This window comes from Osmerus mordax, chromosome 9 (assembly GCF_038355195.1).
Source record: "Osmerus mordax isolate fOsmMor3 chromosome 9, fOsmMor3.pri, whole genome shotgun sequence".
Taxonomy (NCBI): domain Eukaryota; kingdom Metazoa; phylum Chordata; class Actinopteri; order Osmeriformes; family Osmeridae; genus Osmerus; species Osmerus mordax.
The window spans coordinates 5,399,718-5,424,047 of NC_090058.1; the positions used below are offsets into that span (position 1 = coordinate 5,399,718).

Sequence of the window (24,330 nt, forward strand, 5' to 3'; positions counted from 1 at the left end):
TCTCAGTCTCTCCCTCCCTCAGGTTGTAGCAGTGTGCTGTAGGACAGTATAGAATAATCATGTTTAGTTTCAGCACCTCTGCCTCCCCTGCTTCCAGCCCTAATGTGGAGCTGTGTAGACACAGATCCCGACCTTCTCTCTTCTCTCTGCCCCCCCCCCCGCTATCTCTGTATTCCTCCATTCCTTCTCTCCGTCTTTCTAATATGTTAGCCTTCTCCCTTCTTGAACAAGTTCCGCTATCTTCTTTCCATCGTCTTTCATCTTTCCATTTTCGTTGACATGTATCAATTTTTTTGTACCCAGTCTGAGCCTCCCCTCCCTCTTGTTTTCCTCTATCAAACTCTCTCTCTTTTCTGGGCGATCTGAGTGCCTTGTTTTTATCCCCTCTTCCCACTCCTCCTCCTCTCCTCTCTTGGCAGGCGAGGGAAACAGGGAGGATCTGTGTATAGAAACAAGCCCCCACCCCCTAATCTCTCATTGGTCCAGAAGCAGTGACAGGGAGGGGCTGGGGTAGGCTGGGCTGTCCTAGGCATTATCTAAACACTCACATGCATACACACTCACACACACACACACACGTAGAAACAGACACACTCTCTGTGACGGAGCTGCTCTTCACACTCAAGCCTGTAAAGCTGTTTTGCTGGGGGAGATCAGGGCGGTTTAACGCTGCACAGCTGCCACTGAGCACATAGACGAGCCACAGAGAGGACAGACAGAGGAAAAGAGGGATCAAAAAGGAGGAGAAAGAAGGAGGAGGAGGAATACCATCCACAGAACTTCTCCCAGCGCCCCTTTATCCCAATTCTTTCTTTCTTTTGTGCTTTTTTTTCTTTTTCGTCAGTTCATTCCACCGGGACTTGAGGCTCATTTAAACAGGAGAGGGGGGGCCCCGGGTTCACATGACGGAATGGGAGTTCATGGGTTGTCATGGTAACTGACAACTTGGGTCTGACCCGCGAACGGGGGAGCGCCTCTTCCGTGTAGCGAGAAGCGAAAGTAACGGGGGAGTCACGGGAGCGAGAGAAAGAGGGAGAGAAGGAAACTAGGCGGAGGAGTGAAGGAGTGGAGGGGAGAAGCGTGGCTGAGTGGAGAGCGAGGATGGAGGACGGCTTCTCCAGCTACAGCAGCCTCTATGATACCTCTTCGTTGCTGCAGTTCTGTAACGGTAAACTCCTCTTCATCTTCATCATCGGCATCGGCATCTTCATCCTCGCACAGTGTATGTGTGCTTGACATGTCATCGTAGCTGCCTGGTTAAACTTCACATCAAGTAGCTGTAGCTGCTTCTTTGGATTAGCTGTGTGTGTGTGTGTGTTGTTGTAGAATAAGTGAGTTTTGTGTCGGACTCAGAGGATTGAGCTAATGCAGCTCAAAGGTCTCATCAAGGAAAATGACATTCCATCCGAACAGTTCAACTAATTCAGTATGGTTGCTAACATTTAGCTTCAGTACAGGATGGTATAGAGTTAACTCTGCCCCCAGCTATCTGTAAAGGTGGTTCACATTCAGCTGGATGAGCCGGGCTATATTTGTCTATTCGTCCGAGATAGCTCTCTCTCAGGAGACGAGGGATAAGGACAGTGAAGGATGGCGGTGGGGTGAAGGAGTGTGGAAGAGTAAAGGAGGGTGTTTTAAAGTGTGTGAGTGTTCCTCAGAGCATGCAGAGAAGACGTGACAGAGGAGGATCTGGGTCAGAACGTGTCAGCGCTGTAGGGAGAGGCTCCAGCCAGCAGGACGGATGACAAACACACAGATGCAGGATAAACACTCTGCACTGCTGGGCTCGGCTTTAGAATGGAGTCCAGCTTTAATGTTTATGTGATTTTGTCCTTCTGTGTGTGTGTGTGTGTGTGTGTGTGTGTGTGTGTGAGAGGTGTGTGTGTTTCCTGTAAAACATGCTTTTGTGGAACATCCTGATGGTTATCAGCTGAAGAGAGGCCTGAAGACTGGAGAGACAGGCTGGGGTCCTGGATGAGTGAGAGAGAGAGAGAGAGAGAGAGAGAGAGAGAGAGAGAGAGAGAGAGGGGGGAGAGAGAGAAGAGAGAGAGAGAGAGAGGGAGAGAGAGAGAGAGAGAGAGAGAGAGAGAGAGAGGGGAGAGAGAGAGAGAGAGAGAGAGAGAGAGAGAGAGAGAGAGAGAGAGGGAGACTAGATAAAGAGTGAGAGGAATAGGGAAGAGACAAAGAGAGGGAAAGGGAGTGGGAGAGAGCAAGATACGAGAGAGGGATGCATGACGAATCACTGTCCAACTCTATCAATCAAGATCTCATGTCAGCAGCCCCTGATGTTTCCCAGGATAAGGTGACAGCATCCTGATCCCCTCCCAGCTCTTCTCACACCACTGGCAGCACTACAGGAAACACAGTTATATTATTAACATTTTTATTACTACTATAATATTGACATGAATATGCTGCAAAGCAGATCCACACTGGTTCACTGTGTCTGTCCTGAGAGGCCAACAGATGTTCAGTTAAAACGAGTCCAGAGACTTGGTAGCATGATGGAGGGGTAGCCAAGCACTTAACATGCATGGCTTACTGACTGCTGCAGCTGGTCTGCTGTCAGGTTAGGTAAGGTAAAGGTGAGGTTAGGTGAGGTTCGGTAAAGTTAGGTGAGCTTAGGTAAGCTTGACCAGACCCTCTGTCTCCTTCCCTTCTCTCTCGGTCTGTAGCCGTGGTTCTTTGAGGGCGGTGAGGGAGCTGGAGTAAACGCAGTACTTCTTTAGATGCTACAGTATCTGATTCAGGAAGTGTCACTCGCTGTTAAAGCTCAATCAAATAGCTGAATTACATTTACATTTATTCATTTAGCAGACGCTCTTATCCAGAGCGACTTACAGTAAGTACAGGGACATTCCCCCCCGAGGCAAGTAGGGTGAAGTGCCTTGTCCAAGGACACAACGTCATTTGGCACGGCCGGGAATCGAACCAACAACCTTCTGTTTACTAGCCCGACTTCCAAACCGCTCAGCCATCTGACCCCTGAATGTCTCTGATGGTTAGGGTTCAGGGCTATGTGAAGGCTGGAGAGTCAAGGTGGGGCTAGTAAAGCAGGCTGGTAATGTAACTCCAGGCTGCACTGGGATGATGTAAGAGTTGTTGATGTTTCCTCTGACAAGGCAGCCGGTGAAACAAGACAAACTAGACTGGAACTGTTCTGTTGCCAGGGACTCTCCAGTTCTTTCTCTCTGACACACATTCTCTCACACTCGCACACTCGCACACACACACACACAAAACACAGACAGATTGGTTTAAATGAAGGGCGTGCACAAAGTAGGCTGATTGTTCCGACAGAGTGGCTAACCGGGTGAGGGTTAGTTAGTGTTCTGACTGTGGGCCACTATGACATCATCAGCCCGCTGCCACGGCCGCACGCGCCCAGATGAGCGGAACACTCCTGCAGGCTGAGATGATGTCATGCGTTCCAGAAGGCTGTGTGTGTATGTGTGTGTGTTTGTATGTGTGTGTGTGTGTGTGTGTTCAGCCAGGCAAACTAATGGAGAAAGACTGGGTCAGCTGCAGTACTAGCCCTGGCCTGTCCCTCAGGAGACAAGCTATTAGACCTCACTGATAACATCACCATGGGAAAGGAAGCTCTTTCCAGCTGAATTGGTTTAACCGTGTTTTAACATCCCAGGATCATTTCAGAGATCCTCCTAATGAAGACTGATTATTGAAGCATACTTGGCTACGTCAAAGATGATGTCACCCTGATGGTGTCAGTTATTACTAAGTTTTTACTAAGAGGAAAATAGCCAATATAGGAATCTGTATAATTTTAACACAGCCCACTGACCATTTACCAGCAGATTTAGACTGTAGATGTTGTTATCCATTGATAGACAGATTAGGTTTACAGAGCAGTATTACAGGCCTGCAGAACATTGCAGCGTACCAAGACAGCTGACTCAGTGTTAGGGATCACAGTAGTACTCTGACTGAAAGAGGAACAGCCCCTCTCAGCCTGACAGCCCCTGGCAGACGCCCGCCAGTTAACTGACACGTTACAGAGGTGCCCCTGGATTGAACCAGACTGTCTGCTTATCCGCCCCCCCACAACCCTGCCCTCTGATGGGGCTGGTAGGCACCAGGCTCTCCCCTCACCCCCCTGCCGCCGCCCGCCTCCGAAACCCCTAACCCACACCTCTAACACCCTCCGCCTCCCTCTCCCCCTCCTCCCTCCTCCCTCTCTCCTCCCTCTCCCTCCTCCCTCTCGCCTCCCTCCCTCCTCCCACCTCCGTCCCCCCTCCTCCCTCGCTCCCTCCTACCCTCCTCCCTCCTCCCCTCCTCCGTCCCCCCCTCCTCCCTCCTCCCCTCCTCTCCCTCCTCCCCCCTCCTCCCTCCTCCATCCCACCTGACCAACCCTTGTTGCTTTGTTAACTTCAACTCTCACTGCACCCCCCCAACCCCCCCGGTGTCCCGTGCCAGGAAAAGGGGGGAGAGTTGTGGGTTTTGTCCGTGTTAGGATGCCCGGGCAGGGGAGTGCCCCTCCCTCCCCCCTACGGCGGTTTCTAAAGCCTTATTAATGAAGGCACATGCAGAGGGATTAGGATTAAAGCCCTGCTCACGTTACCTACTCAAAACAAACTAACACAGGGAGGGAGGGGGGTGGGGAAGGAGGGGTTTGTGTGCCTTCCTGTGTGTGGGCACCGGGGCAGGCCCGTGTCTGGGCCCGCTGTGGGTGCCGTGTGACCCGGCGTTCTCTCTGGCGTCTGAGCCGTCACGTTGCCTGCACCGCTCTCTGGGCCGGGCGAGCTGGGGGGACCAGGAAATGATGCCCCACACCACTGCGTTCCCAGCGAGCTTCCCTCATTACTCCGGCTAGCCGTAGCTAATAAAAGCCACATTGATGCTGACCTGCTTGACAGCAGTAGAAGATCATTCCCCCCCCCCCCCCCCCCCTCATCATCCTCCCTTTCCGCTCTCCGTCTTCTGCCCCACTCTTCCTCCTCTCCTCCACAGCTTCTCCCCCTCTTCTCCTTTTGCGCTCCTCCTCTCCTCTAACCCACCCCCCTCCCTGCCCCCAGCTGTTCCAGTAACAGTAATCGTTGTGTGTTTGTGCGTGCTTACTTTATGTGTGTGTGTGTGTGTGTGTCACCCATCGATTTGGTGTGATAACTCATCTGACACTGCTGATTCATTTAGAAGATCTCATTGATTTCCTTTTGGTTGTGTTTGACTGTGAGCATGACCCCTCCCTGTATCTTCCTCTCTCTTTCTCTCTCTCTCATTCTCTCGTTGTATCATTCATTCGGACACAGACAGTCAGACACAGACAGACACAGGCAGATAGGCAGGCAGATAGGCAGATAGGCAGACAGACAGACAGACAGACAGACAGACAGACAGAAGGACGGACGGACAGACAGACAGACAGACAGACAGACAGACAGACAGACAGACAGACAGACAGAAGGACGGACGGACGGACAGACGGACTCGGCCTCGGACGAACAGGCAGACGTACGGTGCGTAGCCACGGTGGCTGTTATGCTTCCCTGTCATGGTGTCCTTCCTTCACTCTTCCTTATCCTCTCTCCTCTTGTGCTGCTTCGCTGATAAGTCCTCCTCATCATTCCTGTTCTCTCGTTCCATTGTGGTGAACACAGAGTCTGACAGCCTTCAACCCTCCCGGGGGCTTCAAGACTTTTCTGTGTGTGCGTGTAGGTGTGTGTGTTTGTGTATGTGTGTGTGTGTGTTTGTATATGTGTGTGTGTGTGTTTGTGTGTATGTGTGTGTGTGTTTTTGTATATGTGTGTGTGTTTGTGTATATGTGTGTGGTGTGTTTTTGTATAATGTGTGTGTGTGTGTTTGTGTATGTGTGTGTGTGTTTTTGTATATGTGTGTGTGTGTGTTTGTGTATCGTGTGTGTGTGTTTTTGTATATGTGTGTGTGTGTGTTTGTGTATATGTGTGTGTGTGTTTTCGGTATGTGTTCTGTGATGTCCACAGCTACAAGGCCTCACCATCAGAAACCGTCCTTGTTAATGCTCTTATGTAATGACTTTGATTCAGTCAGATGAGTTTCCAGCCTTGCACACTACGAGATAAGTGAGCATGTATCAGCTGTTGCTAGTTACATAATCTAACGGGGTTATTCCATCACTGTGTGCAACAACTTTGACACAGATGCACCAGAGGTTTGTAACTATGCTGGTATCACAGCTTGGCGACAAGGCTGAAGTTTTTTATTCCACTGGTGACAGAGACGCTTTGCTGTGATTAGCAATGATTTAGTAAATATTGACCCTTTCGCTACACAATGATTCCGAATACAAATCGCAATGTTTTCTACCGCAAATGTGATGTGTTTCAGTCACTGTGTAGCTGGACAGTCATTCAAGTGGACTGATGGGTTGAGGTCTGTCGTTCCATATTACATTATTTAGCGGCAGCTACCAACTGGAAGGAAGTGTGTTCCTCTTTCTCTCTCTCTCTCTCTCTCTCTCTCTCTCTCTCTCTCTCTCTCTCTCTCTCTCTCTCTCTCTCTCTCTCTCTCTCTCTCTCTCTCTCTCTCTCTCTCTCTTGACTGGCACAGATTCAGCCTCATCACATGACCCACAAACACAGTCAGCCATGCAGAGCCCCGGAAGTCCTGAGCTAAATATATCTGAATATATGTCTGAAATACATAGCAAATACTTGTTCGGAGACAAATGTGTGTTTGTGTGTGTTTGCATGCGTGTATTTGTGTGTGAAAGTATGAGTACGATTGTATGAATGTGTGTGTGTTAGCCTTTAGGATGTGTGTGACAGTGTGTGAGGTAGAGATAGGAAGGTCAAGCGAAACAGGCAGGGAGGAATTCAGCTGCATGGATCCTTAAACAGGCTTTCATGCTCCATGAATACCATCAAAGAACTGAAAATAGTGTTCGTATATAGGTGGTGTAAAACTGGGAGGAAGAGAGTGTTTGTGTCTATGTGTGTGTGTGTGTGTGTGTGCACGTGTGTGCGTGTGTGTGTGCTGGAGCTCTGAGGTTCACTAGAGTAAGAGGAAAGGGTCATAAATCATGAAACTCAACTGGGTTCTGAAGAGTCTGTTGTTGTTATGGAGTTAACCTTGAGGAAGAATGCTGGCCTCTGAATATCAGAGCATTAATTCTCCTAAGTAGAGAACCAGATCCCTTTTAATGAGAACAGGAGACACAGAGCTGACAGGATGAATCAAATGCAGTGTTTGAAATTCAAACATGCGAATGCCTTAAGGGTGACTAAGTTAGTGAATATCCACGTTTTAAGCCAAAATGTTTACAATTAATTTAACCGCATGACAAGGTGATCAGTGTGTGCAGTGATCTGTTTTCATAATGTTACTCTAACTCATTAATGTTTTAACATGCTCTCTTTCTTGGAGAAATGATTGTATAGATCTGACAGAAATAGATGGTTTTGTTAGATCGTCGATCAAAGGAGGGCAAGCAGGGGTTTCCGAGCAGGGAAGTAGAGTGCCCTGGTGGGATTTCATGAATCCTCTGAAGTCCTGGAGAGCAGGCAGGCAGGAGCCTAATTGGGTGGTTTCAACTTCACCTCCTGGGCTACAGCTGGAAGAACAGGGGGAAGAGGAGGAGGAGGAGGAGAGGTAGGGGGGAGAGGAGGAGGAGAGGTAGGGGGAGAGGAGGAGGAGAGGTAGGGGGGAGAGGAGGAGGAGGAGGAGGAGGAGTGGTAGGGGGAGAGGAGGAGGAGGAGGAGAGGTAGGGGGGAGAGGAGGAGGAGAAGGAGAGGTAGGGGGGAGAGGAGGAGGAGGAGGAGAGGTAGGGGGGAGAGGAGGAGGAGGAGCGAATAGGATGACAGCCTAGCTAATCAGATGGAGGGAGAATGAGAGGGAATTCCCTCCAGGTGTTTAAGATAGAACTAAGCTAAAGAAGGTGCTTCATCTCATTATGTGGCTCATATATTTATTTATTCATGTGTGTGTATGTAATATTGACAAATATATTTATGTAGGATTTTTGTTATCTATGTATTTATTGGCAGCAAAAGCAATGTCTAGAAGCATTGTTCTGGCATTGTTCTATGAACAGGGTTAGTTTGATGCTGATGGGGTCATGAGAACATATTATCCCAGGTGCCGTTCCCAGCGCTGCATCAGCAAAACATTAGCATTGCTACATCCACACAAACAAACATAGTGGGTGTGTTTAGATAGGTGAAGAGGTTTGGAATGTCATGTAAAATGTGAATGAAGAGACAGATTTTGCACTGGAAAGGTGGTTATATAAGCAGCTTCACGTGGGATCATGTTTACTCAGGTTGACTTCGATGTACGCCCATGTTCAGCAAGAAACGGACATGAAATGATGAGAATGTCTGTTGAACCTGGCAGTGGTGATCCAGTTCTGCACAGCTGGATACACAGCTGTGTCCAGGGTCACATGGCCTCAGCCAGTCCCGAGTATCTGTCTGCAACATTGGGACAGTCTGGTATTCATATCCAGGTCTACAAAGCTGTGTATCATGGAGGCTAACACAGACCAGTCTCTGTGAACAAAGCTGCAATCATCAGTTTTTTCTTCTTCCTGTTCTCCAGATGTATGACATCTGATCTGGCCCCTGTGTACAGCTGGCCTCATCCACTCTGGGTTCAGAACAGAACTTCTGCTATTGTTCTGTGTTTCACACTGAGCCGGGTCTCATGCTATGGAAATCACACTGACAACAACACCGGGACTGGCTGGGACAAGCGTCCCGCCCCTTTTTCCTTCAGGCCCGTTATTGGTAGACAAAGCCTGGTTCTGTTAGGAGAAAAGGTTACTATTGGTGGACAAAGGCTGGTATTGTGAGGAGAAAGGTTGCCATTGGTGGTGGACAAAGCCTGGTATTGTGAGGGGAAAGGTCTGTGTTGCTTTGTGTCTAAGAAAAGGGACTGGAGCCAACATCTGTGATTTACTTTGCTGTGTTCTTTTCTTCTGTGGAGGCACGGCAGTTTGTGTCCCTTGCCGCCCTGCACCACCGGTTGGGGTGTTGGTGTGATGGTCTGCATCACCAGGGTGGTGTTGGTGTGATGGTCTGCATCACCAGGGTGGTGTTGGTGTGATGGTCTGCATCACCAGGGTGGTGTTGGTGTGATGGTCTGCATCACCAGGGTGGTGTTGGTGTGATGGTCTGCACGACCCGATCCCCTCCCACGCAGATGAGTGGTGAGTCAGCGGAAAACCTCAGCCCCTGCTCAGCTGTTAGGGCGAGGCTCGTGGAGAGGGAGGGAATCAGCTCCCTGGGAGGGGATGGAGGGAGGAGGATGGAGAGAGGGAGTGGAGGGAGGGGATGGAGGGATGGGATGGAGGGAGGGGAGGGAGAGAGGGGATGGAGGGGATGGAGGGAGGGGATTCAGGGTATGAGAGAGTATGAGAGAGTATGAGAGAGTATGAGAGAGTATGAGAGAGTGTGAAAAAGAGAGTGTGAAAAAGAGAGAAAGAGAGTATGAGAGAGATGGAGAGAAAGTGGGTGTTGCTGTGTGGCTATAACTGGTTGACCCCTCACTGACCTCAGGAAGGATGAGACTGACAATGTCAGTTTTTTTCTCCTCTTCTCTTCTCCTGTCTTCTCTTCTCTCTCTTTACCCACCACACACACCTCAGCTGTAGGGGTACGCCGAGGCAGAGTGAGTCAGCTAGACAGAGGCTCTGTGGAGTTAGAGAGCGTTTCATGTTTTATTCATGAGGTGGCAGTGAGGCACAAAGACATAAAGAGAGTCTCCTGTGCTTTGATCATGAAGCTGCCACATGCTGCATGCTTTCATCCCATCCCTGCCCACTGTCCTGCACCCGGAGAACAGAGGGGGGAATGGTGTGTATGTGTGCATGTCTGTGAGTGTACTGTATTCGAGTGTGTTTGTGTATATGCATGTGTGTGTGTGTTTGTGTGTGCGTGAGTGTTCATTGTACGTGTGTGTGGTAATGAGCTTGTAAAAGGGGGAAAGGGTGTGTGGAGGGGTTAAGAGGAGAAAGCCTCATCTTCTTGTGTCTAGAAAGGAATCCGACAAGACAGCCTTTTGTGATTGGCTGGCTGTCCGCTGGATCATTAGTCAATCTGGAGATTCAACAGGCCTTCTGGGAGAGACCTCCATCAGTGAAGATGGACAGTGTGGCATCAGGAGAGGACGTGTGGTAGAGGGGCGTTTCTCTTCAGGAGTGGCTACCGGGCCATAGGATGGCTGACGGGAGAACTACGTCTCCCACAATGCCCCACGCAGACAGGTGCAAATGCCTCAGTCCTCTGATTGAAGCGGGAGCTCAGGTGTGGGAGAGAGAGAGAGTACAAAAGAGTGGGGACACACACCAAGCAGGGGGGAGCGTACCTGGCACAAACTGAGTTCGATGCCAGAGGAACTTTTATCTTGCGTATATCGTTGGTAAGATCTAAATGAGGAGCAACTTTATGAAGCCTATGTTTTGCTTTAAAATAACTTATGTTTGTTTCCTGAAATACTTTTTTTTGTTGGTGAATAAACCGGTTTCTTTGTTTGAACGCACTTTTGCCTGCTATGTCCGGTTGTGACGCACTGCCCTACACCCCGCTTAGAGGCACAAAGAAGCACTAACACTTCCTGTTGACTTCCTGGGGGGGCTGTTTGACAGACAGGGATTCCAGGAGGAACCACAGTAGAAGTCAGCTTTGCAAAGACTACACTCCACCTCTACTAGAATACGGGTGTCCAACTATTTTGCTGTATCCAGTGGAGATGTCGGGCTAGTGATAACAGGTGATTGTGTCAGCAGTTGTATCTTTTCAATTCTAGTGTTAGTGCTGTCTCTCTGTAGTGTGGTTGGAGAGCAGGGTTCCAGGCTCTGTCCAGCAGCTTCTGTCTCAGACTGGGCCTTTGTCTCCAGACAGCAGCTTCCTTTCTCACTGACCTCCACGAACCCGGGCCAAGCAGCTTCTAAAGATCCAGAAGCTCCTCTTCACCTAGAGTCAGACAGGAGTCCTAACTCGTATAGCGGTGTCCTAACTCCGACCCATGGCCTCTAACGAAGTTCTCTGCTGAGCCTTGTGTGTGGCTGAAAGGTGGGGAGGATGAACGCCCCTCTCCCCGCCCCCCAACCCCCCGCCCCAGTTGAGCACTGGGCAGTAAGCCCCCCTCCGGTCTCCAGTGGAGCGTTGGTCTCTAGGGTACAGTAATGGCTGTAATCATTAACGGAGGATGCCAGATGAATATAAATCAGGGTGGATGGAGGCCACGGGAACTCTCTAGGTTTGTGTGTGTGTGTGTGTGTGTGTGTGAGAGAGAGAGAGAGAGAGAGAGAGTGCTGTCCCAGCCTCCCCTGTAGCCTACTAGTGTGCTGTTTCTCACATTCACACATCTCCTCTCCAGCTTCTCCTAATATTCTCCTCATTATCCTCCAATCTTCCGGCCTTTATTTACTCTATTTACAGTAATAACTTACTTTTAGCAGTTTCATTCCGGTGTTCATTTTGTCTGTGAAATTAATGGAGATCACACATTATGCTGTTTAGTTTCCTCTCCAGACTCCAGCGCTTATCCCAGCCTAACTTTTACCAGGCAGTCTTGATTGAGGCCGGAACCTACATGATACAAACACTTTTCCTTCATTAACAGCTGCAACCCCCCCACCCCCACCCCCACCCCCTCTCCTTACCCCTTTGAACACACACACACACACACCCTGCATAATTCATCAGGCAGTTATTACAGGTCTCCAGAGAAACACAAAAGTAATTTGCATGCATATTTCATCATCCTTATCATGGTCATCACCAGGCGCGTGCCTCTGACATGACGTTGTGTGTGGGTTCGACCCTGGAGCTGACACACCCCGTAGCGGGAGCTTCCAGACTCCAGGACTGACGGGCAGAATATTACCATGATGAGACAAGCTCATAAATATACAGCTGCATATAGACAGACACACGGACGTAATAGTGAACAGATTTAACATATTGGGCTCATTATTTAGGTGTGTGTGGTGTGATGTGTGTATGTGTGTGAGTGTGCATGTGTGCACGTGTGTGTATCTAGATGACGGTGTAGTTTAAGCCTACGTAGCTGACAGACTGCTTTGCACCAGTGTAGCAGAGGGTCAGAATTAGCCCTATATCCGTGTGTGTATGTGTGCATGTGTATGTTATCGATTGTAAATCAATTCATGTGGTGTGTGTGTGTGTGTGTGTGTGTGCAGATGACAGCGCGTCTGCTACCAGCAGCATGGAGGTGACGGACCGCCTGGCTTCTCTGGAGCAGAGGGTCCAGATGCAGGAGGATGAGATCCAGCTGCTCAAGTCAGCCCTGGCCGACGTGGTCCGGAGGCTCAACACCTCAGAGGAGCAGCAGACCCTGCAGACACGCAGAGGGCCCACCAAAGGTAACACACACACACACAGAAACCAGGAACACACACAGACACACACACGTCTCTTTACGGTTCTTTTTTGCCTTTCTCCTCTCTTTATCTCCCTCTGTTTCTGACTGAGTCTCCTACTGAACTCTCAGCTTCCTGGAGATGTCTCCACCTGGTCTAGTCTCTCCTCGTTCAGCCCCATAACATGGTTCTCCTCTCCTCTTTCACCTCATCCTTTTCCTCCTACTGCCCTCCTCCTCCTCCTCATCTTCTCCTCGTCCTCTTCCTCCTGACCTCATGTTCTCCTCTTCTCCGTCTTCCTGTCCTCCTCTCATGTGTTGTGTACGTGTGTGCGCTAGAGGTGGCAGGGATGAGAAAGTCCCCCTCAGCAGACGGCAATGCTGGGAAGACAGGTAGGCCACTTAACACAGGCTTCCTGCAAACACTCAACACTGAGACTGGCCTGATCACTGCACCATGGGGCGGCTGTGGCTCGGGGGGTAGAGAGGGTCGTCCACCAATCGCAAGGTTGGAGGTTCGATCCTCGACTCCTCCAGGCCATGTGTCGAAGGGTCCCCGAGCAAGACTCTGAACCCCAAGTTGCTCCCGATGGGCAGGCTAGCGCCTCGCATGGCAGTTCTGTGTGTCTGGTCCCTCTGTCATTGGCCTGATCCCTCACATGTTGTCACACTCACTTTTTAGTGCACTGTTATCACTGCTGTTTCCTTTTCCTCTCCTCCACTCTTCCTCACCTTCTGGGTTTTTCTCCTCTGTTCTTTACCTCTCTTCCCCTCTGCTCCTCCTTTGGTTCTTCTGTCAGTGCTGTCACATGTTTAGTCTCTCTCAGCCCCTGGGAGACAGAGGCTGACTCATACTCTGCCTTGACACACATACACACACAGACTCAAAACTCTCTCTGCACCACACTGTTTGATCTAATACTGCTGGGTTGTCTCCCGGTCGGTCCTGCCAAGATGCTGTAGTGTTTAGCCACAAACACACACATACACACACACATACGCCTGCCTCCCAGGCAGCCAGGGCAGCAAGGCAGCCAGGCAGCAAGGCAGCAAGGCAGCAAGGCAGCCAGGCAGCAAGGCAGCCAGGCAGCCAGGCAGCCAGGCAGCAAGGCAGCAAGGCAGCCAGGCAGCAAGGCAGCAAGGCAGCCAGGCAGCAAGGCAGCAAGGCAGCAAGGCAGCCAGGCAGCCAGGCAGCAAGGCAGCCAGGCAGCCAGGCAGCAAGGCAGCCAGGCAGCCAGGCAGCAAGGCAGCCAGGCAGCCAGGCAGCAAGGCAGCCAGGCAGCCAGGCAGCAAGGCAGCCAGGCAGCAAGGCAGCAAGGCAGCAAGGCAGCCAGGCAGCCAGGCAGCCAGGCAGCAAGGCAGCCAGGCAGCAAGGCAGCAAGGCAGCCAGGCAGCCAGGCAGCCAGGCAGCAAGGCAGCCAGGCAGCAAGGCAGCAAGGCAGCCAGGCAGCAAGGCAGCAAGGCAGCAAGGCAGCCAGGCAGCCAGGCAGCCAGGCAGCAAGGCAGCAAGGCAGCCAGGCAGCAAGGCAGCAAGGCAGCAAGGCAGCAAAGCAGCCAGGCAGCCAGGCAGCCAGGCAGCCAGGCAGCAAGGCAGCCAGGCAGCAAGGCAGCCAGGCAGCCAGGCAGCCAGGTAGCCAAGCCAACTACTCAAACCATAACAGAACCTTGAAGCTTCATCTGCAGTGATAAATATTTCATGGCTGCTGTTTCTCGCACACACACAGGCCTCCTGTGCGTTCCCCAGGGCTGCTCTGCTGGCGTCTGCTGCAGGCGTCTCGAACCACGTCGCAGCCAGACGACTCCAGCTGCATTTCCGTGCATGTGCTAGACTCTCATGTTTGTGTGTGTTTGTGTCCTACAGCCAGACCAATGATACCCGCACTGCCCTTGCGACCAACAGTCAACAATGGCACAGTCCTACCAAAGAAAGGAGGCGGGACTCTGCCATCGCCCTCTGGTGGACGGAAGGACTCTGGCCCACCGTCTAACAAAAGGTGCATAACTTAACCCTTGTGCTGCCTTCGGGTCACATGACCCAAAGGTTCATAACGAACCATCGTTGTGTTTACCCAATTTTACCCAATACAAAAACAAATAAAAATAATTTTCTTTTAACCTTTGCAATGTGGGGGGTCTGAGACAGCCCAACGGTTAAAAGAAAATGCTTCACTTTGTTTTTGCATGCGGTAAATGTGTCGCAATACGACGGTGGGTCACAATGACTGATGGGTCAGAATGACCCGAAGATAACACAAGGGTTAAATCCCCTCCTCTCCGCAATTTTATTCTCTTCTGTCGTCAATGAACCAGAGCTCACCTGACCTTTGCTTGTGTCAAGTCTCATTGTCAATAAATATGTGTATCAACTCAGTTGAATGGCCTCCCGGGTTACAGCAGCAGTGTGGTTGTGGCTGCTCCTTCCTCCTCGACCTCCTTCATGACTGCCCCTCCACAGACAGAGCCTCTGCTGTTCAGAACATGGTAGAGCAACGAAAGGACAGCGCGGTCACACTGTCTCTGCTCTTCTGCTCTGGCATTTAGACTGGGGAGGCAGGGAGGGTTGTGTGTGTGTGTGTGTGTGTGTGTGTTGTAATGAGGGAAGCGCAGGTGATCCATCTTCTCTGTCAGAAGGACAATAGTAGCCCATATCTGGTCACGGCCGGAATGACATTATCATAATCAGACAGAGAGATGAGCTTATAGACTTTCTGAGAGAGCGTGTGCGTGTGTGTGTGTGTGTGTAGGGAGGTTAGCGAATACCTCTCTCTAGGCTGAATCAATATCTGTAAGCTGATCCCTAGCAGACCCAAGGGCCAGGCTATCTTAAGGGCTGTGTCAATAGGAGTGCTCCTGACAGGAGATCACTATGGAGTCTGTATCCAACTCTCAAAATGCAAATAGCAGCTACTGCCTTCCCCATCTGCCACTCCAAGCCTTCTTGCACTGGCTGCTGGACTGACTCGTGGCCGCTATTGAACAGACACTTGACCTCCCCCTCCTGCCTGTGTTAACGTCAGTGTAATCCTTCCGGAAGAGGACGTCTCCAAGGGTTTAAGGAAGCAACCGCTGCGTCTCTGTTGACCTTGGCGGCGGTTGTTTGTCTCTTTGGCTCTCGTGTTGACCTCCTCTTGTTGGTCTTTCTTTTCCTCTCTCTCTCCCTCTCTCTCTTTTCCTTTGTCTCCCACCGTGTCTCCTGCACTGGGAGACACGGTGAAAGACACAGAGAAACGTTTTCCGCTCTGCAAGGTTCTGTTTGGAACCATAAATGGTTCTTTCCGACCTCAAACAGGATCCCTATGGAGCTGTGAACATTTCCAGAGGGCTCCTCCTGTGTACACAGGCAGAGGGAATTCACTTGTGTGTCACTTGTCCTGTATTTGTATGTCTATCCTTCCTTCTGTCCTGACTCACGCCACTGCCTTGCTTCCTCTTGTTCCTGCCATCCTGTCTTCTGTCCCGTGTCTGTCCTGACGTCTGTTCTTGTCCAGTCTGTCCAGTCTGTCCTCCGTGTCTGGCTCCACCAGACTTCTCTACGTCCCCCTCAGGTGAGACCAGCTGTGGTAAAGGTCAAAGTGTGACATCCTCCTCTGTCCTCCTCTGTCTCCTCCTCCTCTCCTTCTCCTCATCTTCTCATCCTCCCCTGAGTGAAAACTAAGTCATCCCCAGTCGTCAGTCAGCTCCTCCTCAGGCTCTGTGAGTGAACACACCATGCAGGTCTGTCCTGCATGGTGTGCACACCATGCAGGTCTACACACCCTGCAGGTCTACACACCCTGTCACTTGGTTTATCCAGCAGTAACATGAGTGGCAGAGGAAGTATAAATCAATTTCTCTGGCAAAACACAGAGAAAGTTTTGCTGTGAGGATTAGACTCCCATCCGCATTAGCTGTTTGTTCATGTTTATTTACGCTGGGTAGTCACCTGAGAACCAGTTCTTATTTACCACAACAGGCTGAAAGAACACACGTCCCCCCTGTGGTCCAGGGCCAACAACCTATAGTCATTGTCCACAGAGGGGCAGCTTAGCCTGGCATACCCCGATAAACAGCCCCCCCCCACACACACACTCACACACACATAAAACACACATATAAACCCACTCCCACACACACAAACAGCGCTTGTTTCAGGGGGATAGACAGAGTCAGGTCTGAATGGGCTCTGCTCACGTGGAAAGGATTAGACCTGAGCCTGCGAGCCAATGAAGTGCTGACAGGGGGCCTTTCCTTTGTGGCAGGCATCTGACTGGGCAGCCCGTCCCCCCGGCCCCCCGGCCCCCCTATCGCTGCCACAGAGATGAGCACACCCCTCGCAGCAGGGGCACGAGACCAGAAATGTTGCTCTATTCAAGTGTCTCTCTCACTCCATCCCCGTTCTCTTTTCGTTTTTCTACCCCTCCCTCTCTTCCCTTTTCTGTCACTCTCATTTCTCTCTCGTCACCAATTTCTCGCCCTCCAACTGTTTATCTCGCCATCTGGATTATAAGGATGGTCCAAACTGTGATATTGACTCAGTAACCTTGGAGACCGTGGGGTGAAGTGTTTTAACAAATAAAAGGCTGTTGGAAGTGATCTCTCTGTGGTCACAGTCCTTCAGCCCATGCTGTATAGTTCCATATGGAGGTTCCTCGGACGCTGTGCGACGGTGTGTGACGTTGTGTGACGCTGTGTTTCCCGCCTGCACAGCACCGTGCGGAGAGCCAACTCCAACGAGCACGTCGGGGCGGGCACACGGAAGGACAACGGCGATGGCAAGAACAACCGGACACGTGCCGGATCCACCGGGAGCAACTCCAGTGGCAAGCGAGCCAGTGAAAGGTATAGTAACTCTGCTACCATGACAGAGATGGAGAGGAGTATGGAGAGACAGAGAGAGAGAGAGAGTTAAGATCACCTGCAGTATGTGATGCAATATGTGGAAGTCAGATGGCTGAGCGGTGAGGGAATCGGGCTAGTAATCCGAAGGCCAGTTCGATTCCCGGTCATGCCAACTGACGTTGTGTCCTTGGGCAAGGCACTTCACCCTACTTGCCTCGGGGGAATGTCCCTGTACTTACTGTAAGTCGCTCTGGATAAGAGCGTCTGCTAAATGACTAAATGTAAATGTAAATGTGATGATTGGTGCCAGACTGGACTGTCTGAAACACTGTTGACTCTCCATTCTCTGTCCCCTGCAGTAAGCCGAAGGAGCCAGTCTTCAGTACAGGTAAGCCAGTGCACTCATCCCAGTGTATTGCTGAAACAGAGCAATGCTCTTCCTGGTGCTGTGGTGTGCTTGACAACAGGTGGTGGCGTCATCACATGATAAATGTTCCATCAACTTTGATCCTCTAGCCAATAACCAGCCACCCCTTCCTAGTTAACCAATCAGCATTGTCCTTCACCTTCTGACAGTCTTCCGTCATTCATCAACCATCCACTAATCCTTTTCTCGTTATATAATCTGATCATGATTTCAGTTTGAATATTTGTTTTAGCTTTATATCATTTTTGTGTGTTTTGAATGGGGTTTTTTTGTTGACAAAGAACATATTGTTCCTTCACGCCCCTGCCTGTGTCAGGGACTGTGTCAGGGACAGTGTCAGGGATTGTGTCAAGGACTGTGTCAGGGACTGTGTGCGGGGACAGTGTCAGGGTCTGTGGCAGACAGCAGGGGAGGTTACGATGTGAACCCACCACAACTGTGACCAACAAGGTCCTACTAACATAACATGTGACTCCACCACAGTGTGGAACCAACACTGCCAGGGGGAAGATGCAGATATCCATGGCCGTATTTGGACACATTTACGTCTTATCGTATACATAATATTGTATTCGATCACTTCAAACATCTCTCATGGTTTTTCTAAAGAGGAGATCACTAACAGGGACATACACTAGACTGCGCCCCCTTCACACATCACTACGGCAGATTCAATATGACACCAGGGGAAAGTAGGGAGAAGTTCCATATCAGGGTGACCAGGAACGTAAGTCCATGCTCACCTGGACCTTCTGTCTCTCTCTCATCCGACAAGGGATGCGACGTGTCACCCACTGCAAAGGTAGGCTCCTGTCCCCTTGTCTCCTAACCCCATCGCCTGGACAGCTCTCTGGACATGGTACCACTGAAAGGCCTTAAACTGGTCCATATTCTGTCCCTCACTGCCCTCTATTGGCAAAAAGTAGTATCACAGTGCCACAAGTGAAACACACACAGTAGTATGCGGATACACATGACTGGTCTGAATTAGGATCTACACCTGGAGTCTATGGGACTCTGTTAGTTATCTTAGTTGTCCTGTGTAAGTATCTGACCTGGCCTTAGTGAACACAAATCCTATGCACAGAGAGCTGTTCTTGGACAAGGGTTGGAGTAGGGTGGACAAACCTGACTGTGTTAGTAACTCTACCCGGAACGCTAGACATTTGCACAAGTGGACTAACACACATACACACTCATACACACAGGCACACACACACTCATAAATACACACACACTTACACACACACACATTCCAAAACACTTTGAAAGGCTCTAATCCACACTGAGTGGCCTGGCCTGATTGTGTTTGTAGTTATTGATTGCAGTGTTGCTAGCCTACCTCAGCTTAAGCCCAAATTGCCACTCTCTCGTGTGTGTGTGTGTGTGTGTTTTTGTGTGTGTGTGTGCTTGTTTGCTAAGCCACAGCCCACTGCACCCAGCGCTTGGTCTCAGTCACCATAGAAACCACATAAAAGGTTTTCATTCCTTCCTCCTGCGTTCTTAGCGGCCTCTCTTCAGAACACCCGGATAGATCTGACGGGGCTCTGATCATCTAATCTCACTGGACCATTTGCACTACAAGGCTTCCTTATATCCTAATTTTCAGCCTTCAGAAGTGTCATCTGGAGAAACTAAAAAAGACCCCAAAAATTACAAAACAAACACAAAAAATCATAAAACAGACAACAAAGACATGTATTCAGTTCAGATCCCACCTGAACCCCCCTAGCCTGCAGCTTCCCTAGATGGCTCGTTTGGTGACTGGCATTGCCTTGTTTCTACGTGGTAGTGCTGATAGCCGATGTAGCAGATGGTTTGTTTATTCCAGACGTCTAACGTCAGTAACTCTGTTCTGCCAACCCCTTCTCCTTTCACCCATATGGCCCTCTCCAACTCTCCCTACTGTGTTCCTCTCCAGTCACAGTCCAGATCTATCTCAGTCGCCCCTCCAAGCGGGCAGGACCATCAGACACGCCCAAATCATGCACTGTCACCGTTTCTGGCCGCCCCGCCCTTCCGTCTCCGCCCGTGTCCAAAGCGGCCCCTTTGTCAGAAAAGGGCGGGGCTAAGGCACCAGTGAGGAAGCCTCCCACCTTCACCCTCCCCCTGAAGAAGTCTGCCAGCCAATCCTCATATTCCCCTCTAGACACGCCCAGCTACCGTAGTCCAATCAAATCACCCAGCCAGTACTTCCAGATTTGCTACTGAGGCAAAGAGTCAGGACCAGCTAGATGGCAACTCTGATCTCTGCTGTAATGTTTGGTGCTGTTATGAAATGTGTCCAGGGAAGTCAGGATGAGACAGATTTCTCTCTGTCAGCTGGGCCCTTCCTAGCCTCTGTGAGCTGTGGACTCTTCTAGCTAGGAATGTGAAAACACTTCTTCTTTACTTTTTGTCTCACATTATCTTGTGTTTTTGGCATGTTTTTGCTTGACAAACATCGGCATGTTTCTATTTAGTGATGTTGTTTATTGTTTGATTGTTTGATTGTTTTGTTCTTTCTCTTCTGCTGAACTTTACCATCCGTCAAGTCCTGTCTGTTCAAGCGCCGTAAAGCTTCTCAATAACACAGACTTCTCTTTGTTTTTCACTGTCATCAGAATTTGAAATAACTAATAAAAAGCCTTTCAAAAGCTAATATTTCTTGACTGATCATCCTTTCATAACATCTCTTTTTGATTACTCCACATCCTGTTTTTCGTACTCTCTCATTCTTACTCATTCCTCTCCATCACCACTCACCGCTCTGTAAATCCCATTGTCTTCATCAATTCATACCTCGCATACAGAACTGAGCACGTTTGAAGAGCCTGTTGTTGTCCATCAGTCTCCTGTACTCTTGGCTGTACTCTGAACATGTGTTGTTATTCTTCCAGAGGAGGGTTATGTGAAAATGTACTTGAAGGGGCGCCCCATCACCATGTACCTGCCCAAGGATCAGCTAGACACTTACTGCCTGGAGGCCAAGGCTGAACTGCCGAGCAGGAAACTCAAACTGGACTGGGTGTATCCTTCCATACTGACTTGCAGCACTTGTGTGTGTGTGTCAGAGAGTGTGTGTGTGTGTGTGTGTGTGTATGTGTGTATGTGTGTGTGTGTGTGTGTCAGAGTGTGTGTGGGTGTGTGTGGGAGTGTGTGTGTGTGCGTGTGTGTGTGTGTGTCAGTGTGTGTGGGTGTGTGTGGGAGTGTGTGTATGGGAGACCTGTATAGAATAAGGAAGTTAATGTTTTGTGCTTGCCAGTAAGTGTATGAATGTACACCATCATAGACGTCACAGCTACAGTTGTTCTGTTATATGGTGATCTATTGAATGATTCGAGGAATATGGTCAATTGTCAAGTTTATTTATTTAGATCTATCTTTGTTAGTTATGTTGGTGCGGTCAGTGTGGTCAAATAAGTTACATTAAAGTATTATAGATACAGTATCATCATAGGAAGCTACAGCATTGTTACAAACTACTTTGTATTGTAACCATTTATACCGATCTTACTTTTTAACGTGCAAGATGACTGTGGACAGTTGGGATACAGTATACATTTAGTAAATCACGTATGGATGTATGTCCAGTCCATGTCCTTTGGTAGGAAAGTCTTTTCCTGAGCATGGCCGTGTTCAGGTATGGTTACCGTGGTCGCGACTGTCGTTCCAACCTGTACCTGCTGCCCACGGGGGAGACAGTGTACTTCATCGCCTCTGTGGTCGTCCTCTACAATGTGGACGAGCAGCTGCAGAGACACTACACTGCACACACCGATGACATCAAGTGGTGAGACACACACACACCGATGACATCAAGTGGTGAGACACACACACCTGTGATAAAGCAGGCAAGGAGTCTGCGTTTCGGGATGAAAGTGCACAAGAACTTTACTTAGAAATAAACATGATACAGAACAAAGGGCAAACGCCACACGGCCGATAACAAAACAAAGAATAAGACTTCACAATGAGGTCAGAGACAGCTCAGCTTATATAGCCATCCTATTAAGTCAACACAAAACAGGTGCGTCTAATATTCTGGTGACGCAGATCGGCGCTCAGACACCGTGTGACCCGTGACAACACCAATACACACACATTCATGCAGGCTCACACTACACTGCACACATCGATGACATCAAGTGGTGACACAGACACACACACCAATACACATTCAAGCAGACTCACACATTCACTTAAAAATGTTCATGCTGAAAAAGTACTGATATTTACAAACTGAGTTCTTGGTTTGGGTATGATGGATGATGGGGATACCCAGTATGCAGGGGTGAGAGGATTTCCATCTACCATCTACCCACATCCACCCACTTTTTCTATTTTTCTTCAGACCAATCCATGCATATTTGCCACACATAAGGCTGTTGATGAAGTCCTTTTCCTCTGGGCTGTTTACGATCACCAGGTCTCCCCCTTCCCTCTTACAGTACTCCCTGGCACTATTCCTGTCGCTACACAATGTGCCCATATGGTAACAGCTGGAGCGAAACCTTTGCCATCCCTCAGGGCACGACGTCTTGGGTCCCTGGTTACTTTTAGGTGGATGTGTGTTATTGTGGCTCAGACGCAGGATAATGTTGAGAGAAGCCTGGAGGAAGCAGAGGACTGCCATGGTCCCAGCCACCATCCTGTACACTCTCCTCCCTGAGTGAGGAGAGGACTCCCCTGGGTTCTGGCTCTCTGTCCTTTGGTCAGGGATGTTTACATAGTCACCCATCTCTACGGCTGAAGCTCCAACCATAACTCTGTGTGGTAGTACAGGTCCCAGTGAAGGTCTGGTCTAACTGCTGAAAGGGTTTTGCTTTGAAGCGCGCTTCTTTTCTTTTGAAGCTGTCGTGAGCATTATGGTCATGATGACTCATGGTGAGTCATGGTGACTATCCAGCGAAGATGTCGACATTGTATCTTAGGTGTAATGTTTGTGTTATAGTGGAAATATACTATCTCTCTCTATCTTACTCTCTTTCTCTCTTTCAACCTGTTTCACTATCTCCAGCCTGGCTGTCCATCCTGATAAGATTACCATAGCAACAGGACAGGTTGCAGGCACCTCCTCTGAAGGCAAAGTAAGAGAGATTTTCTGCATCTGTTCCTGTCTAAGACTCTCTTAAACTTTACCTCTCTAATACTCTACCTTTGTAATACTCTTCTGTAATACTCCATCTTTTGTCCTTACCTCTCTAATACTCTTCTCATTGTCCTGACCTCTCTACCTCTAATACTCTACCTCTGTAATACTCTACTTCTCTAATACTCTTACCCCTCTTTTATCCCACCTCTTGTCCTTACCTCTCTAATACTCTTCCTTTTGTCCTCCTGTGATCGATGCTTCCAGTTTTGAACTGGTATTTACCTAAGTGGACTATCTTGATGTCAGAATGTAATTTACTGATGTTTTATTTCAATGCTAACTTTAATAGACAGTAGGGTGTCCTCCATGCTTACAGTGTGTGTGTGTCCTGTTAGCAGCTGCCTCCTCATGTACGTGTGTGGGACTCTGTGAGCCTGAATACCCTGCATGTCCTGGGGACAGGATTCTTCGACAGGGCCCTGGTCTGCCTGGCCTTCTCCAAGTCGGTACGCTACACATCCACACATCCACACATTCACACATCCACACATCCACACACCCACACAGTCACACATCCACACATCCACACATCCACACATTCACACATCCACACAGTCACACATCCACACATTCACACATCCACACATCCACACATTCACACATCCACACAGTCACACATCCACACAGTCACACATCCACACATCCACACAGTCACACATCCACACATCCACACATCCACACATCCACACAGTCACACATCCACACATCCACACATCCACACAGTCACACATCCACACAGTCACACATCCACACATCCACGCAGTCACACATCCACACAGTCACACAGTCACACATCCACACAGTCACACATCCACACATCCACACAGTCACACACTCACACATCCACACATCCACACAGTCACACATCCACACATCCACACATCCACACATCCACACATCCACACAGTCACACATCCACACAGTCACACATCCACACAGTCACACATCCACACAGTCACACATCCACACATCCACACAGTCACACACTCACACAGACAACCTTCAGTCCATCAAGCTAAGGACACCATTGATATGTTTCTGGATTGATCTTTATGTCTGTCTGTCTGTCTGTAGAATGGAGGGAACAGCTTGTGTGTGGTAGATGACTCCAACGACCATGTGCTCTCTGTCTGGGATTGGCAGAGAGAGGAGCGGCAGGCTGAGGTCAAGGTAGGGCAACCTGAACATACGTAATATCGACAAAAAAAGGGCTGATGAAATTTCCAGAAAACCTTACAATGTATGTTTCAAGTGAACATGACTCATGTATGTGTGTGCGTGCGTCCGGTCCCAGTGCTCCAACGAGGCGGTGTTTGCTGCAGACTTCCACCCCACGGACAGCAGCCTCCTGGTCACCTGTGGGAAGTCCCACCTCTGCTTCTGGACCCTGGAGAAAGGCAGCCTGGGGAAGAAGCAGGGCCTGTTTGAGGTACGGCTCCCCTGCTCTCGTCACACCACACCTGGGCTCTCATTTCTAAAACAGTGTGTGAGATTCATACTACAAAAGAGTACGTTCGCACAAACGTATAAATGAGTTATATAAATGAGGCTCCTGGTCATGTAGTCAGGAAGTGGATAAGGAAGGAAGCGTCAGAAAGCACATTATCCTCGATTTTCCTGAACTTTCCCAAAC

The 24,330-nt window shown here is 49.6% G+C and overlaps 1 protein-coding gene across 5 annotated transcripts in view; it reads left to right on the forward strand.

The window, feature by feature from the left end:
• Nucleotides 1-581: 581 nt before the first annotated feature.
• The window catches only part of eml1 (EMAP like 1), a 29,928-nt gene continuing 6,179 nt past the window's right edge, over nt 582-24,330 (forward strand). Inside the window, exons 1-13 of one of the 5 annotated variants that reach the window (XM_067242760.1) lie at nt 582-1,168; nt 12,140-12,322; nt 14,180-14,312; nt 15,816-15,863; nt 17,005-17,136; nt 17,496-17,524; nt 18,339-18,365; nt 20,443-20,572; nt 21,186-21,335; nt 22,563-22,632; nt 23,033-23,143; nt 23,772-23,867; nt 23,992-24,126. In XM_067242760.1, the coding sequence (XP_067098861.1) occupies nt 1,102-1,168; nt 12,140-12,322; nt 14,180-14,312; nt 15,816-15,863; nt 17,005-17,136; nt 17,496-17,524; nt 18,339-18,365; nt 20,443-20,572; nt 21,186-21,335; nt 22,563-22,632; nt 23,033-23,143; nt 23,772-23,867; nt 23,992-24,126 (1,311 nt within the window). In that variant the 5' untranslated portion in view covers nt 582-1,101. The remainder of the gene's footprint in view (nt 1,169-12,139; nt 12,323-14,179; nt 14,313-15,815; nt 15,864-17,004; nt 17,137-17,495; nt 17,525-18,338; nt 18,366-20,442; nt 20,573-21,185; nt 21,336-22,562; nt 22,633-23,032; nt 23,144-23,771; nt 23,868-23,991; nt 24,127-24,330) is intronic. The other 4 variants (XM_067242761.1, XM_067242762.1, XM_067242763.1 and 1 more) reach the window with 4 other exon arrangements.